Source organism: Panonychus citri, unplaced genomic scaffold, assembly GCF_014898815.1.
Source record: "Panonychus citri isolate SS breed McGregor unplaced genomic scaffold, ASM1489881v1 Contig00116, whole genome shotgun sequence".
NCBI classification, from domain to species: Eukaryota; Metazoa; Arthropoda; class Arachnida; order Trombidiformes; family Tetranychidae; genus Panonychus; species Panonychus citri.
This window is the reverse complement of record NW_026515521.1, coordinates 155,603-174,498: the sequence shown is the minus strand read 5'-3', so window position 1 is coordinate 174,498 and position 18,896 is coordinate 155,603. Positions and strand designations below refer to the sequence as shown.

Genomic DNA, 18,896 nt, shown 5'->3' with positions numbered 1-18,896 from the left:
GAAAAGAAGACAGAATATGAGGAAAAAAAGTAGCATCTTTTTTATCATCTCAATTTTTACCAATCATCTTATCACTCAATCAAAGGGATCTGAGTATTCATCATGCATCTTTATTATCGTCATCATTATCATCATCAAAAAGTATCATTGATAAGTCGATTGGATTCAAAGTCTACATGGTAAAAGATTGAAACTACTACAATTGTGACCAAATCAATGGACAATAGTAAATGCAAAGCAAAGCAGAAAATAAAGTAACATGAAAACGAATCAAGCTACAAAAATGATTCACAATCTCCACTGAATATCAACATTTTCCTCGGAACTTTTTTCCTCTTCATTTCTTTCAAATGAAATAACAATCGAACTGCAAAAAAAAGTCATCAATTGTATTAATCTAACACCAACTAAATAGTTAACAATATAAACATTTCATTTCACAGAAAATTGTTGTTTTTCAAATGATTTTATCTCAAATTTATAATAGACACATAATAAGAGCTTGGAACAGCTAAAAAACAATAAAGTTAGTGTCAAAATTGATGTTTCTTTGGCTTTGGTTTGATATATAAGATTGGGAGTAGAAAATTTCAATCATAACAATATTATTTATTATCGTTCAATTGTTTATCAACCTGCTCATAATCAACATAAAACTCAAAAAACATCATTGACAATTTGTCATTCTCATTGATTGTTAACCGCTTACCATTAGCTTGATGGACTTTTTTGTAGTACTAAAAATCAATTAACTTACCATTCACTACAGCGGTGGGTTGTTTTGATTGTTAAACTTGATAGGAATACGATTGTGAGCAAATAAAATGTTAATTGTATCCATCTAATTGTTAAAGGAAAAGAGAAAGAGAAAGTGAAAGAGATTAAGGAAGATGAAGGATTATCTCAATAGTTGATGAGGATGATAAACTTTTCGAAACAAAGAAACAAAGTCAAACAGTGATAATGATGATGATGATGATGATGATGATGATGATGATGATGATGATGATGATGATGATGATGATAATGATGATGATGATGATAAGAGTGATAAACAATATAACTTACATTGTACAAAATATTTGGATCCGTTTGCTTATTGTTTAAGGTAAATTGAGATAAAATTGTTTCATCATTGAATTGATTACCATTGATGGTGGTTGCGTCATTATCGTTATCATTATGATTTTTGTTATTATTTACAGAACCAGCATTGATCATGGATTGAATCCATGTTGAATATGTTGCTGAATAATCTGGTCTCAGGGAGGCGATAGTTAGAAACATCCGATTGGCCTCATCAAGACGAGATTCATCTCGACTTATAAGTGAGGCATAATTAAGCAAACCCTGTAAATGATTTAATGTAATTGATGAAGATAAGTTGTTATCAGTTGTAATTGTTGTTGTTGTTTTTGATTCTTTCAAATTATCATCTTGATGATGACCATTAACGGCATCATTATAGTCTATCAGGGTATAATCATTATGGTCAGTATTGGTCCCTTGGTTGACCAGTCTCTCATAAACAGGGAAAGATAACCTTCCAATTATTTTACTTTGATCAGTATTTTGTTGCTCAATAGGTTTATCAGCAATTAAGGAAGATACTGATGATGATGGAGTTGGCAGTAATGGCGCTGAAGATGAGGTCAACAGTGAAGATAATGAGAGTGAAAGTGATGACCTTGAAGAAAGTGATGCAAGGTATGAATTTGCTGACAACTTATCCACAGGTAAGGGATCAATATTTTCAGAAATATCATTTGAATTTTTGAGAGGTGATGTTGACCTGCTTGATTTTGGTATCAAATCCAACGCTTTACGGTAAAACATTTCCGCTTCCGGTAAACGTCCGATTTTGGTCAATGCTTTACCTAAATTCAGGTAGCCTCGAACATCATCTGGCTCAATTGTAACTGATTTCTCATAGTAACTTAAAGCCAAAGCAAGATTACCTTGATCCTCGTATAATCTGCCAACATTGTTCAATAGTTTCACATTACCTGGATTAACATTCAACCCGGAAGTAAATAATGATAACTCATTTTTCCTGATGAAGAGAAAAGAAAATCAAAAATCAATTTGAAAATCAATGACAAGATTCAATCAATAATAGCAAAATAGTTTATCAATTTTCCATGATAATTGTAGTTAATTGTTGTCTCAATCAATTGAGAATACATCAAACTATTAATGCAGTAATGATGATCAATTCCCATAGGTAGCATATACTGAATCAAATTGATATTGATTGGAATTAGTAATATTAATATGAAAGTCAGCATGAAAATGATTATCATGATTGAAATGTTCAAATGAACAAGTGAGAAAAAAAAGTTCTGATTCATTGCCTGAGTTATATTTATATATTGAATTTACAAAATTGAAGGTTGATTGACATGAAAATGAATAAAACTTGGAGTATTATTATCACCATGTAAAAGTTTCAGCTTACCCTGGAAAAATGTTTATCAGGAGAGAAAATTTCATCAGAATAATTCAGAAGGAAAAATATCAAAACGTTTTCCTAACTACTCAAGCTTGATGAAAATTTTGTCTTATCAATCTTTCCCCTTATTTGTATCCAAAATTCAGAGTTAACTTGTAGCATCGGTTGTCATGGAAACCTTGTTATCAATTCTCAATATTTCCTAGTTCATTTTGGGAAGATCAGCGATTTTTTTTTTCTCTCTCTCTCTCTCTCTCTCTTTTACTGATATTTCTCATCATTTTTTTCTCATCATCATTGTCATGTTGATAAAAATTCAGAGTCGACAAGACATCAATCTTTTACATGTCACCTGATATTCATTATGATGAAAATTGTTCCCAACGAAAAAAAAATGACGAAAAGAAGACAGAATATGAGGAAAAAAAGTAGCATCTTTTTTATCATCTCAATTTTTACCAATCATCTTATCACTCAATCAAAGGGATCTGAGTATTCATCATGCATCTTTATTATCGTCATCATTATCATCATCAAAAAGTATCATTGATAAGTCGATTGGATTCAAAGTCTACATGGTAAAAGATTGAAACTACAATTGTGACCAAATCAATGGACAATAGTAAATGCAAAGCAAAGCAGAAAATAAAGTAACATGAAAACGAATCAAGCTACAAAAAGTGATTCACAATCTCCACTGAATATCAACATTTTCCTCGGAACTTTTTTCCTCTTCATTTCTTTCAAATGAAATAACAATCGAACTGCAAAAAAAAGTCATCAATTGTATTAATCTAACACCAACTAAATAGTTAACAATATAAACATTTCATTTCACAGAAAATTGTTGTTTTTCAAATGATTTTATCTCAAATTTATAATAGACACATAATAAGAGCTTGGAACAGCTAAAAAACAATAAAGTTAGTGTCAAAATTGATGTTTCTTTGGCTTTGGTTTGATATATAAGATTGGGAGTAGAAAATTTCAATCATAACAATATTATTTATTATCGTTCAATTGTTTATCAACCTGCTCATAATCAACATAAAACTCAAAAAACATCATTGACAATTTGTCATTCTCATTGATTGTTAACCGCTTACCATTAGCTTGATGGACTTTTTTGTAGTACTAAAAATCAATTAACTTACCATTCACTACAGCGGTGGGTTGTTTTGATTGTTAAACTTGATAGGAATACGATTGTGAGCAAATAAAATGTTAATTGTATCCATCTAATTGTTAAAGGAAAAGAGAAAAAGAGAAAACAATTAATTGTTAATTAGTTGTTGATCCAATGCTCTGAAATGATTATAAACATTGTCAAGTCTGTAAACCTTTTGAATTTCATTGATGTGATTGGATATGATTTATTTCTGATTCCTTGTGAATTCAATTACATTATATTGAATGTTCAATACGATTCAGTGAACAATCATGTCAATTTTTTTCCAATCTCGCTTATTCATCGGGCTGATTATCATGAATGAACTTTTCTTTCATTTGGTAAACGATTATCATGATAAAGATATCCAATGATACATATATTTGGGAATCAAATTTCATTTTCTTATGAGTTTTGGTCCTTTAGTTTCATTTTATTTCGTTTGTAAAACTTTCAAACTTGACAAAATAAAGTTCTGACTATTCCCATGATGACCTATTCAAATCAGATTGATTTATTAAATGATGTTATCCAAAGACTATAGTATTGAAATAAACATTTAGCAACTTGAATTAAATGGTAAAAAAGTGTCAACAGACTCAGAATTCAATCCGAGACATGATTTGATAGTCAAAACATTCAAGTTTACACCGGGAACCAGGATATGAAATTATGACTCAAAGTACTGAACTGAAGCTGAATTGATTTCATACTCGATGATTAATATTATTTATTTTATTCAATATATATATAAAATAACAGAGATTTAGACAATCATGGAAATCGGATATTGATAAATGTCACTTTATATTTTTCAGTTGAAATAAAGGAAATGAAAAAGTTACCTCAAGAGTTGATAAAATATTACAAAGCCTCAAAGACTAGAATATTGAATATCTAAAGCTCAATATTCTCAAATGAAAGGTACATGAAGAAGTGAAAACTAAATGACCATTCCAATGAGTAAGATAATTACCTCAAGTCTTTTGAATTATCTTGATGGTCATTCCATCATAATAGCTGTCGTTTTGTAAGAGGTGATAATGTGTCAAAGATAACTTTCCCCAGAAGCTCAGTTGAATCTCATCTCCCTCATAAATGACTAACGGTAAATGGTCAGTAAAAAAACTAATAAACTAAAAGTTATCACATTACCTCAATATTGTAGAGACATTTGAATTTGCATTTTCCATGAAAGAAAAAAATTACCATGATACTCAGAGTCTTCACATAATCACCAGAATCATGGCTCTTTCTCTCTCTCTCTCACCTTCTCTATTGCTCCAAGCAGATAGATGATAAAAATACATAGTGTTTTCTATTGCATATTAAAAATGAGAAACTTTTTTCCGCTCTGCCTTTTATCATCATCTCCTCACCCTAACCCACCCATCGCTATCATGATGATTACAATAACAGTAATATGGTTGGAAATACTTCTATCAATTTTCACCCTTCAATGAATGAATATTATTATTATTGAGCTTTTTATTTCTCATCTTATTACCATTTCTTATGGTTCCATAGGTTTTCTTTGTAAAAGGAAGAAAAGTGAAAATTCATTTTCACACATTTCCTTTTCCACCTCACTGTTGATTCACCAGCTACTCTCTAATTTCCACCCTGGCTTCTTGTTAGCCTCCAATAATTTTCCATCGCCATCCATAAGCTTCTTTCTTTCATCTTACTGTTGCTTAATAGCTACAAAGCTCTAGTCATCATTAGCTTCATCTTCAAGCTTCCACTGAATATAAAACTAATACATCAAACCAGCAAAGAAGCCACTTCGAGAACACTGAATGTTCAATAGTAAAGTTTCAAGATAGAAATGGATTGCTAGTCAGAACTTGAATATTTCTAAGTAATAAATACATTTAGTAATCTACCTGAGGATGTGAAAAGTAAATATAAAAAGAAACTGATATAATCATGAAACCATTGAAATTAATAAGTAATCAAAGGGCTAATCTTCATGAAATTATCACGAACATGAGAAATCTACTAATTCAATAAATCTCACTTTTCTTTCATCCAGATGATAATTAATATCAATGATTGGCATCCTTTCATCATCCTCATCCAATTATTGAATGTGAACATACATCTACTATTACATGGAAACCTTTCATCTTGATCATATTTTGTTAGCATTTACATGGAATCATCATCATGGATAATATTTATTCACTCATTTCATTCATTTACAATTTATTATCAACATCATGGTTAACATTTTCTTCACCTCCTATCATCAAACTAATACATTCGTGATCATCATCATCCTCATCAGTATAATTGAGATAAATACAGATTCCAATGTAAGAAAAAAACTGATAATAATAATGATAATAATTCAATACTATTCAATTAATAACATACAATCAGAAAGTGTATTTACCTTTGGTTATTGTTGGTTCAATGTTATTTACTGTTACCACTTTTATCATTCTGATAACAATCACTCAGACACTTAACTGTATTTGCATTTTAATTGAATACACATTCTGATATAATAATAATAATAATAATACAACAGTATAATTGAATCAAGCTGAATGCTCATTGTGTCTAAACTGAATGTGTCTGCATGGGTATGCATAAAAGTTTATTGTTTTCTATTGCATTGTCTTCATCATGCAACAACATTTGTGTAACAAATTCAATTCAATTTTAACAGTAAATTGTTGCCATGATATTATGATTAGACAGGAATTAAATTGCATCATGTCAACACTAACTGTTTCTGTATGTATGTATGTGTGTGTGTGTGTGTGTTGTATGAACACAAGAAAATTCAAATTACATTGGTAACAATCAACTTAAAGAGTGAGGGAACCAAAACAATCAAGAAATTAATAACAATCAAGGAGAGGGAAGGAAAAAGTTTTTCACTTGCATTATTTTATCATGTTATCCCTTCCTAGTTTTTCAGGGTAAATATTGTTCATAATGATGATAATGTTTATAAACAGAATTGAAAAGTAAAAATTTAATTGAATTTACAGTTAACAAAACAAAAGTGTCAAATCAACAGTTGTAATTGTTGTGAGCAATGGATGATGATGATGAAGTCGAGGAAAATGTTGGAGTGGATTGAGTAAGATGAGAGTGATTCAGTTAAATTTGAAATTTGTTATTAAATTAATTTTTTTCGCCTTCGATTTTATGTCACAATTGATAATGTTCATGTTTATCATCATTATCTTATCGAAAGTTTTATTCTTTATTAAATTAAATTTTGATCCTCTCAAAGTAATGAAAATTGTTATTCTTAATCAGTTTAAGTTATTAGAGTTAAATTAAAATTGAAGGTGATCACAATCAATTAATCAGGTAAGATTATCGATTGATCAATAGTTCATCAGATGAACTATTGATTTTCCATGAGAATAAGTGAATTCCAATCAATGAAATTGCAGATATTTCATACCATAAATCATTGAGTAAACATTATCAATAGTAAATCAATGAATTTACATCGAGAGTTTTTTTTGGGTGAAAAAATTGTGAATAAAACTATGATTATCACTTAATCTTTATCGAAGATTATCTCAGTGATTTTGAGATAGAAAGAGAAATTGATTTCTTATCATCAATTGATATTTGAATATGAGTATTAATCTGGTTACATGAATGATGATAATCAGTGAGATTATCATAAAAGTGATGACAGTTTATCTGTAGTTCTGATAACCTTCAAGATGATTAGCTTGTGTATTCATATAGTATTTGTTGTGAGTATTTAGAGTTAATTTAGCTACAAATATAAAAGATTTATCAACAGTTTCTATGGAAACTGTGACAACGATTAAAGAGGATATAATGATAACAAGAAAATGTGACGAAGTTGATCAAGAGAGGGTTTTAAGGATGAGGATGGAGATGGAAAGTGTAGAGGAAAGGGAAATGATTGCATTAGCGATTAAGTCACAATTAAAGTGATTAGTATCACTGTTTAATGGATTCAACATTGGAAACAACATTTCAACAATAACAAAAGCAACAAAATGCAATCTAAATTAAAGTAATTAACAACACTTTATCCATCTTGCTCATCTTCACTATTCAAGATGATGATAACATCCTCATCATTATTACAATTGTATTATAGCAATGCAATTGTAATTATCAGTTAAATACAATAAACAAGTGAAATTAATTGTCTCCACACTTAAAGTTAGTTTCATTCATTAAATTGATTATTTGATTGTAACAATCATCATGATCTTGAGGTCAATTGAAGCCTAGACACTTAAGATGCTGATAATGGATGAAGAGTGAGCCAAAAAATACACTTATCAATATGCAAATTGTTAAGGTTATTTAGTTAATTGTTTCAACAGTTAGATGATTTTCATCTTGTGTAGTTAATGAGCTTAAATTTCATGGTGAATAACAACAGGAAAGAAGATTAAGTTTCAAGGGTTTCATTCATACAAAAAAAACAAGAACATGATGATAAGTAGATGATATTATCATCATTAGGAACTGAGAATGATAATTTAAGAGCTCACTTAATTTCATAGACTTTATCATCAGCTGAAAAAAAATAAATCACTACAATATAATTATTATCATGAGTAAATAATAGTTATTAGTTTGTATTAGGATGAAAGGATTGAGAAAAGTTCATTTTGTGAAAATCAATGAAATCAGATTGAAATTTGAATGTTAATTGTTTACAGATTGACAGTTGATTAAATCACTTACCTTTTACTTTTGATGATAATTGATGAGTAAAGTAAAATAAACCCTCGGGCAAGTATCATTGAGAAACCCATTGATGGTAAATATAAAACCCTTTCAGCGATAACAAAACCCACCGGGAAAAATATATTGGATACGGGTAAAAATGTGATCACCATGAATCCCATTGCCTATGATTAAATTTAATTATTACAAATATAGAATTAGTATAATTTAATGAAATTAGTGAATAAGGTTCACCATCATATTGGGAATTCAAGATTTCGGGTTAGCTTCAATGGGCTCTATAGATATTGAGATCATCTCTTACAAAATTAATCATTTGAATACGGAACAACATTGGGATTTGATCAGTTAGATTATGGATTCTTGAATCATCATCAAAGTACGTGTAGTAACACCATTTACAATTCCTTCATTGAAAGTTGAATTCATCATGAAATCATCTATCCAACGGAATTGGAAACCATGGAAAAGTATTAATAGTCTAATCTTTTCATTTCCGATTTCATTCAGAATCCAATTTATAATGGAATCGAATTTCTCTCTCTCTCTCTCTCTGCTGCAAAATACCTTAAATTGAAATAACATTTATTTCATTTCCGTTTCCATTTATCATAAAATCTCATGTAACCTGAAATTATTATTGGGTTAATATGGTATTTGTTCAACTTGTTCCATCAAATTTTCATGTTTAATTTATATCTTCATGTTGATGGTGATTAAATATGTTGATTGTTTATCTAGATTCCTAGAGTTGATTATCTATACTGCTTAGGTTGTAATTGTTATTGGATAATAATCGATTTAATCAGATTAAATTGTTTCTATCATTAAATTTTCACTTCTATTTACTGTTTATATTAAATTAAATTGATTATCAATTATCTAGATCAGCGATTTGTTTGGATGATCAATTTGTTTCACAAATGTTAACATTACAATTAAAGTCATGATAACAGTAATAATATTTTATGATAACTCCTGGCAGAGAAAAAGAGGAAAACTGAACAGCTGACCAATGGTCAAGTAAATACTACATTATAAGTCTCACTGGGTGGTTGGTTGGTTAGGATAATATAATCATCAATATCGACAATTGTATCATTAGTTAGGATTTTAAAGGTTATTTGAAAATCAGTGAATTCAACCATGTTTTTGTTGTCAATTAACTGAACTGAATTCAATTGTGTTTTTGATAAATAGATTTAAAAGAAAGTAATTAAAGCATCTAAGGAATGAACGGAAACCGGAAATGTAAATTAGAATCACTGAAAACAGAAAGAGGAAATAAAAATTTTATTCTTCGGTTAAAATTTTCTCCTCATGAAATTTTGGACAGAATTTTGATTTGAAAATCTAGATTCATGATCATCTCTCTTTCTCCTTCATGATGGAAACAAAACTTTTTCTCACAACATCTCTAGAGAATTTGAATACAATAAAGGATTACGAGGATACTGTTAATAATAAAAAGGAAGAAGGAAATTACTAAGACTATTTGAAACTTAGAATACAGAGATAAAGATATGAATGACCACCGGTCAGAGAATGAAAAAAAAGAGAAGTTGAAAGTTCTTATTAATAATATTATCGCACATTAAGAGTCAGTTTATTGGGAATTTTATCTTTCAAATAACTAAACTGAAACACAGTTGATATTAGAAATGATATTGAACAAAGTTAGGATGAACAGAAAGATAAAGAGTGAAAATTGGAACTGAATATGAACGGTAGGATCTGGAGATGATCTGATTTTATCATGTAACATTCAGAGAGTTTTTCATGTGTTAGAATTCAAATTGAGTTGTAATCGATGAGGGAAAATTTTTCGTTTTCTTAACTAATCGTTGAAGTTTCATCATTAAGGATAATTATCGCTGATATGTAAGAATAATCAATTTAGAAATAATTATGGTTCTTAATTATCTGATGATCATTAAGGTTATCTAAAGGTTGTTCATGAGGATTATCATGCAGCTCATCAACTCCACCTTATCACTAAGAATCATTAGTTGCAAAATATTGTTATAGATTTAATTGTTTTTCTTGATTATCTTTTTGTTTTTGTTGGTAATTAAGGTTTATCTCTTTGTTGTTTTAAGATTTTCCTTGAAAATGGAGCTAAAATTCAGTTTCAAGATAATCATCATCTTATAAATTCTGAGTGTATGAGTTGCAATTAAAGTAACCAGAGATTGAGCAATTTTCTCCCAAAGCTTAATGATCATCCTGTGATGGAATCAGAATCTTTCATTTCAACAGACATGATGATGATGATGATGATGAATTTCTTTTTATTTCATCATTATCATCATGAGAAAAGTCTGAATTTCCATCATTTTCATCATACTTTTCCATGATGTTGATCGTTATTGGCTTTGACTTTGAGCTTCCGGCTCTGAGGTTTTCCGGCTTTGGATAACATTTAATTAGAACGTTGATAAAATGAAGATGATAATGATGAGCTCATGTAATGGTTAATAAGATGAGGATGATACCAATATGCAAGAAGAAGAGAAAAGTGAAAGAGAAAAGAAGAGCAAAAAAAGTCTTCCAGTTCCAAGGAATTGATAAAGAGAAAAGATCAGAACACAAAGAATAACAATATAATAAGGATGCTAGTGTTTTAGATGATGAGCACCAAATGATTATCATGATGATGGAGAAAAAAGAGAAAACTAACTTTGGAAGAGGAAGAGAGAGGATGATTAGTATATACTCGACTGGTTCATTTAACTCTGATTCTGATGAGGAAATAAAAGTAAACTGTAGATACAAATGCAGCGATAAAGATTGACAGAAATGGTTATCAGTGCACAAGAGAGTTAATCATCATCATCTTATGTAGAAATGCCTTCGAGTGATGCCAACTGATGGAAAAGATGAGGATGCGAATGAGAGAGAAATAGATGAATAAACTTTCATTCATAGTTATTAAATTACCTAAATTAAATCTTGAATATTATTATTAATATCTCCAAGATGGATATAGATCATTCATTGAATCATTGAAAGATAATCTTGTAGAGGATTAAGAGTCGGAGTGATGATGATGATGGTGAACAAGATGAAAATAATATTATGAGTATTACTTACCATCCAAGTGATTGTATCACCTTTCAATAGGATAACTGTTAATGAGATGAATAGTAAAAGTGTAAGGATATTTTTTGGATCAATCAGTGAGACGATTAGTTGAATTGATGTTGATGACCAATCACATGATAGATTGACCGGATAAAGTAAAAGCCAACAATTATAAGACCAAATAAAAGCATAGTTAAGCTGTCGATAAGGTGATGTTAATATACGAGCTGGATTATCTAGTCTGTAAAAAGATTGGATTGAAAAACAGAAACAATCAGATTAACGGAAATGATTAATCAGAGTGATATAAATGAAAGGGATAATTGTCAAGTTAAATTTTGTACTTTCAATTAATATTTTCCATGTTATCAACAATTAATATCACATATTGAAGAGTAAAAATTACTATCAACTTGTTATCAAAAGGGATTTCTAGTTAATTGACATGTACAGATAATCATCTTAATCTTGTGCTGGGTGTTAATCCAATTCATCAAATTTACTGATAAATTAATCATGAAAATGTTGATATTTATTGGCTGATACAATTAGAGAGTTTGGCTTTTGTCAAGTAAAAAGAGATATTTTCAATTGAGTTTGATGGTCAACGGTAATTAAATTAATAAATAGACTTGAATGATGATGGTGAAGATGTGAAAGGTTATCATCATGATGATCATTATTATTATTAGTGATGAGGTAGATATAGTCATCCTCGTCATCTTCATTATCCCTTGAGGGTGTAAGAAAATGAAAACCATTTACAGTTATCATTTGGGTTAATGAGATTTAATCTCATTCTGAGTTTACAACCTACAACTATGCCACACCCTTTAATATTGGATCTTGATCATGATTCTGTCGATAACAATTTACCTGCGATATCATCATGATTATCATCATCTTCATCTTGATGAGAGTTTAATAAGACAATGTCATTGACAATAAAACATGTTATCACTTATTGCTTTTGATGATAAACAAGATAAACTTTCATCTTAATTTATATCACTATCATAGACTACAGAGTAAGTGGATTGAGAGAGAGAGAGAATCGTGTTTATTTCATCATTTGATGAAGCGAAACTTGAGTTTCCACATTCATGATAATCTCATATCTTTCACTTTAATCTCTATGATGCCTGCGGCACTTATGGAATGAGCCTCATTCTCAATATAAGAAAAAGGATAAAAAAATGAGACTAACATAACAAGAATCAACAGAATCATCATTAACAATCTGCTCTAAATTACTCATCTTTTTTATTGGTCATCTTTTTTTCCTTCAATGATACTAATGATAAGTCATCAGGAAGCTTAATCCTTTTCTTAGCCATCATCAATTATGAATTCAAGGTAATATCACAAAAATATTATCATTAACCAGAATCATTATCAGATTTATGTCTTGATGGTCATCTTGATGATGATCATTCTTACTCTAATCACATATTCTGGATAATGATCTGAATCGTTGATGAATTTTCATCATAACTTTTGCTACCATCATCATGAGATTATCATGATAATGATAATGATCCAAGATTTACCGTTGTTTGGATTATATTTATCAATCGTTTGCAGAAAAAAAAAGTTCAATTGAAAATCAATGATATTTACAAATTCGATCAACTTAATCACGTTCAATTGTCTTCACCTTTTCCATAATACACAATTGAACCTTTTTTGAATTGAAAATTAGTTCGACTAATGGTAGGTAAGATAATAAAATCGTCATCTTTGATTGAATCAACTTTGATAATCGTTTGATTGTTTTCTCTTATTTGTAAATCAATGGGCTGAAGACTAAAATAATCTGGACAAATAGCATCGTGAGAACAGCATGAGGTTCATGGTAAGATGAAAAAAATAGATGTTCCAATTGGCCACCTAAGAGATATTATAATTGAGCTAATACTTATTAAAAGTTCCTGGCGATGAATGATTGTGAATACAGAGAAATCAGTAATTCATGTTGGGAATTTTGATTAAAAATAGAAATTGAAAAATCAATTAATCATTGCACTGTATTGATTGATTGTTACTATTAAATCATTAAAGAGTATTAATCAAATTATGATTACCTTAATTAGACTAATTTTGTCAACGATCATGAATATCCCCCTGATTTCATGATTATTTTCACGAAAGATAAAAAAACTTGCAACTTTTTTTCATCAACTTGACATTTCAGCTAATTGATATTTTAGCTTAACAATTAACTTTTTTTCCCTCATCTACTTATCCAGTCCACCCTGTTTTCTCAATCTTAATCTATTCCTAATGAGCAGGGTAGAGTCAGAAGTGAATTAACAACGAATTGATAAAAAAATCCGAAGACTTTTTCTCTTGATTTTGATTATTTAACAATTAGGAAAATAATGAGCTTTATAATGATGATGAAGGTGGAGGATAAAACCTCCCAATCTTCATCAAAGTTTTACTAAGAAACAACTAATTGAACTGAACAAACTCTTGGATGGAAAGGAAAAAGGAAGATGATTAGTAAACATGATTAACTGAAAATAATTAAATTGTTAACAATTAATGACTATATTTTTTTCTGAACAATTTCTCTTGTTTACATATTTCATGGGAGAATGAAAAAACTTACAATATCGCCATTTTCCAATCTAATCATAAGATCAAAGGTGAATTATTTTTCACATTCTCATAGGAATTCAATTGGAAATCAACTAATGCTGAGAGTTAATCGTTATTGGAATCGTAATTGAATAGCCAATTGGAAGTGTTAATAATTATTTTATTAATTTCTTGATGATTATGCTCATGCAAACTTCTGGTAACTACTCATGACTATGTTTGAGAAATTATTATCAAGTTAATATTTACATTTCCAGTGAATTTTAAACTGAATTCAAATGATAATCATCATGAGAATAATGGTTGGGGTGGTAACATGAAAAATACTGATAAATCTTGAGTAATCATGAATAAGATAATGAATTTATCTTAGGATTGAATCAATTCCATAATAGTAATATAATGAATTCTCAATTTCATGATAGTAAAAATTTTTTACCTGGTATACTTAATGATGATTATTAAAAGCGATTTGACATAATCATGATGAAACTATTCAGTTGCATGATTAAGTTAAACTCTTTCAAATATATTTTAACTGTTTTCTTACAACTTTTAACCATATTTCATGATGAAATATGAAACACATTATGAAAAACGATATAAAAACTCAGTCTGATAGGCATTCAAAGATAAACAACTTTTGAATATGAATTAGATACATGATAATCAGAGACTTCTTATCAGCTCAAGTTCATGAAGATTTACCTGAATTAATTAATATTCATGAATATGGCCAAAGGTGATCTTTCAGGGAAAATGGAATAAAGATGAAATTCTTGATAAAAAAGTTCATCACAATTCATAAAACCACAGGATGATAATAAAGATAATAGATGAAGCTGTTTACTCATTTTTCTGCTTATTTTCACCATTTGATTGATAGAGAAAGAGGCAGAGAGAGAGAGAGAGAGCTGAGTATGAATATCATGATGATGATAATTAGATCGAAAGTGGAATGTGAGTTCTAAGCAATGGAAGAGTGAGAGAGAAGATCAGATTACTGTTGCTCTTCTTATGATGATGGTAATGAAAATTCTGAATCAGAAACTTCATATTACATTTAAGAATCTACTCAAGAATTCTGGTTTCGAAGCAAAGATAAAAGTTGCACTAAAAGAATGATGATGAAAGAAAAAGATAAAGGAGTAATGATAATCAATTCTTTTATTTTCCACCTTCTCTCCGATTGGAGGTCCAACAGGAAACGGATATAAAACTAACCTTATTTGAGATTGAAAAGCAAATTGAGCTAATACAACAAAAGATATTAATCTCAGCTGCATAAGCCAATATGTCTGTCTTACAGTTTATATCATCAGGGGCAGCGGGTGGTTCATAGTGGGTGGTGAATGAAAAGATTTTACTATAAGATAAAAACTATTGGATTAATAAAAAGTTTCCACTGAAAATCTTAATCAAGGTAAACATGATTCATGAATTATGTTATTAACCAAATTGAAGATAACTAATTGATTTCATTTCTTCAATCAATAGTAAAACCATTAGTCAATAATGAATTAACAACGATTCAAATCAATAGATTATAAATTATTGATGGATTAACTCTCAATTTCTCTCTCTCTAAATTGATTTGAGAGATAAAACTATGGATTGATTGTAAAGTATTATATCAATAAGTCAATTGTCACGGAATAATAAACATCATCAGAAGGCCAGTTATCATGATGATGATTGTAATAAATTCATTTCTTGTTTGATGATTATCATTATCATGGTGTGTTGTTGAAATCAATTGAGCTTTCAATCTGACCCTCAGAACCTGAATCATCATGAGGAATCAATTGAGTCACGTAAATTAAAACAGAATAACAATAACAATGATTACTATCATGAAGATGATAATAATAACCCCAATCCAAATCCCACTACACTTGATGATGATAAATAATGAAATAGGTAAAAAGTTTAATGTTTGATTATTAATCATTAATAATTATCGAGACTTAAAATATCACTCATAATACTTGAAAGATTGGTGAGATACTAGTAATGGATTAATTAATTATTGACAATTTAGGTTAGCTAATCAATAGTAAAATTAATAAAAATGGTAAATAACCATAGTGATCAAAATCAGATTAATTAATAACCCTAAATCATTTCAATAGTTTTGCAAACAATTTATGTCAACCAAGTTAATATCACCTAATTTTATTCAACAACTACTGTAATTAAAACTTTGTTTTACCTTTTAATTATCACAATTAACTTTAATTATCGATGGATTTTCACCATTTGAATATGTCTCAATCCATTATAATTTATTTACTTAATTTTACAGTAGCCATGACAATTAATTGTTATTAATTTATGGCTGATATTTATGAGAATTGATTTTTACACTAGTTATTGATTGATTTTTGTCTATTAATCATTAACTATCATTATCATAAACAATTAAACTAATACTAAATAAGTATTACATCATCATCAGGTAGATTAACTTGATGATGAATGTTACTTTATCATAAATTTGGACTAATTAGTTGATGTCCGCTTATATAATTAAAATGAACCATTTAACTTACTGTCAATAATTAAGCTTTAAATTGTATTGGAATCGATAATTTTTTTCCAACAATCATTTTAAATGATATTAGAATCCCAGTGTTATTATAGATTTGAATAGACAAACAAGTTTAACTGTTGAGGATTAAGACAAGGTGATTATCCTTGAATTAGAGAGTGTCAAATCTAATGGATTCTAGATCACTCCACTAACTGTGATTAACGTTTTAATTTAGTTAATTGATCATTTACACAATCTAAGCTCCATTAAGTTTTTTCAATCTTATTCTCTTCTTTGTTAATCTCACGTCAGTACAAGTAGAAAAATACTAATCCATTTGGAATTTAATTGATGATGAAACATAACTGAATCCACTTTTTCATCGGAATGATAATACTGAGTGACCAATGTACTAATGTCCGTTTGTTTATCTAGATTATCAAGCAAAAAGGATATTAGCTAAAATCTTGGAAAATTGGATTAACATGTAATCCATTTGAAAATTGCTGAGATTAACTATCACATCTTAATCTGTATTACTTGTTTTCATCTTAATATGTGTTGATTATCACTGACCAATAGTGACCATCACGTTAATCATCATTGAGTTTGGGTAATACTGATAGTCATCCAACAAATTCAATCTCATAGAAAGAAAAATGAAATTCTCAACATTTCATCGCATAAGATGAAACCTCTCATTTGAAGTGGTCACTTTGTCAAAGAAAAAAAAAATTTTCTTCTGTTCCTTAAAAGTAAAAGGCAGAACTTAACATGAACCTGATGATAAAATTCAATTTTGTATCCGACTCATCGTTCTGTCAATGAAATCTGACAGAATTTACTTTATCCTATGGACACATTATCCTTTTATAATATCAGAGAGGGTTTTATCTCATTCCATATTAATATAATAATACTATTTCCGGTTTTATCATGTGTACCATTAGAGAGAGAGAGGGGGGGAGGGATAACAGGAAGATGACCAATGTTGAATCCACTCAATGAAGATAATGAACTATTTTCAATTTGTATTCACCTAACCAATTCAATTGCAATTCAATATAAAAAAAATCGTAATCTGATTTAGTTATTATCTCATCATGTTCCATGTACTCTGAGCTTTTTACCCTGAATTTTATTTCCCAGGCAAAAATTTTCTTCTCATGTTTCTGAATTTATCCCCTTCTTCCATATTTTGGAAGCCAAAAGTTCATCGAAATCAAATAAATAGCAATAACAATAACAATCGAAATACTGTCCAACTGAATAGCCAACTGACCAAAAGGAAATCACATTTTCTGAGCGATCATTTTTTTTGTCAAGTATAAAAAGTAAAAGAAGATGAGAAAGTAAATCAATCAGATGATGATGACAAAAGAATAGGAAATGAATGAATGAGAAACTTTTCTGGTTCTGATGAGGAAGCGGAAGATTGAAATTGTAAACCATTGTGGAGATTGTGTAACATGATAATTCTGAAAAGATATTGACAATTTTTCTCATGAAAAGAGACCAAAAATTTAGTTATCTATTGATCTGATTGTGTTGATAAAAGTTTGATTCACCTGAATTGACTCAATCGATTTCAATGAGATAATATTCATGAAAATCATCTTGAACTTTGACATGAACTTCCCCCTCTTTTTTATATTAATCACTGAGTGAGATGAAATTCAAATAGAAAACACTAAATACAAACTACTGTTTAAACTTATGGATAGATAATTATGATCAATGGCATAAATTGTTTGCCAATGCTGTTGAAATACTATCAATTTCAATTTCGATTGATTTATTTGAATATATTGATCATAATCTATGTGTTGATCAAGTTTGTTTGTTGTAACAACAATCAACACATTTGAAAGGTTGAATTAGTTTTTGATAGTAACCAGAAATTCAGCTTGAGCTTTAAGCAATCAGATGATGAACATGTAATTAAGATAATCGAAGTGAATTATTAACATTGACCATGATTTCCGCTTTTTTCAGCATTCATCTTCCATCATCATCACCAAACACCCACACATCATTATCATCATCATAAGGGATAACTTGTATATCAAACAGTCAGTGGACTCAAGGGAGTCATTTTTCATAACAGAAAGTTGCTGCTTTTGACAAGAAAACAATTCAACAAACACTTTACATCCTGATGATGAGGATGAGGATGAGGATGAAGGTGAGTCAATAATGATGAACCAAAAGGATGCGATTTAAATGCAACATACAATCAGTAGAATGTAATATTAGATACACAATCGAGATGACAAATTGTCCCTAGTGTGTTAATCGTATGTTAGATTTAAAAATTGTGTGGATAACAAGAAGTATTAAAA

The 18,896-nt window shown here is 29.2% G+C and overlaps 1 protein-coding gene across 1 annotated transcript in view; it reads right to left on the bottom strand.

Moving 5' to 3' along the window:
* Positions 1-18,896, bottom strand: part of LOC128390227 (protein O-mannosyl-transferase Tmtc3-like) — a 93,012-nt gene that overhangs the window by 9,643 nt on the left and 64,473 nt on the right. The window contains 4 exon segments of the mRNA XM_053349914.1: positions 1,069-2,053; positions 3,607-3,690; positions 8,331-8,497; positions 11,427-11,658. Coding sequence (XP_053205889.1) covers positions 1,069-2,053; positions 3,607-3,690; positions 8,331-8,497; positions 11,427-11,658 — 1,468 coding nt within the window.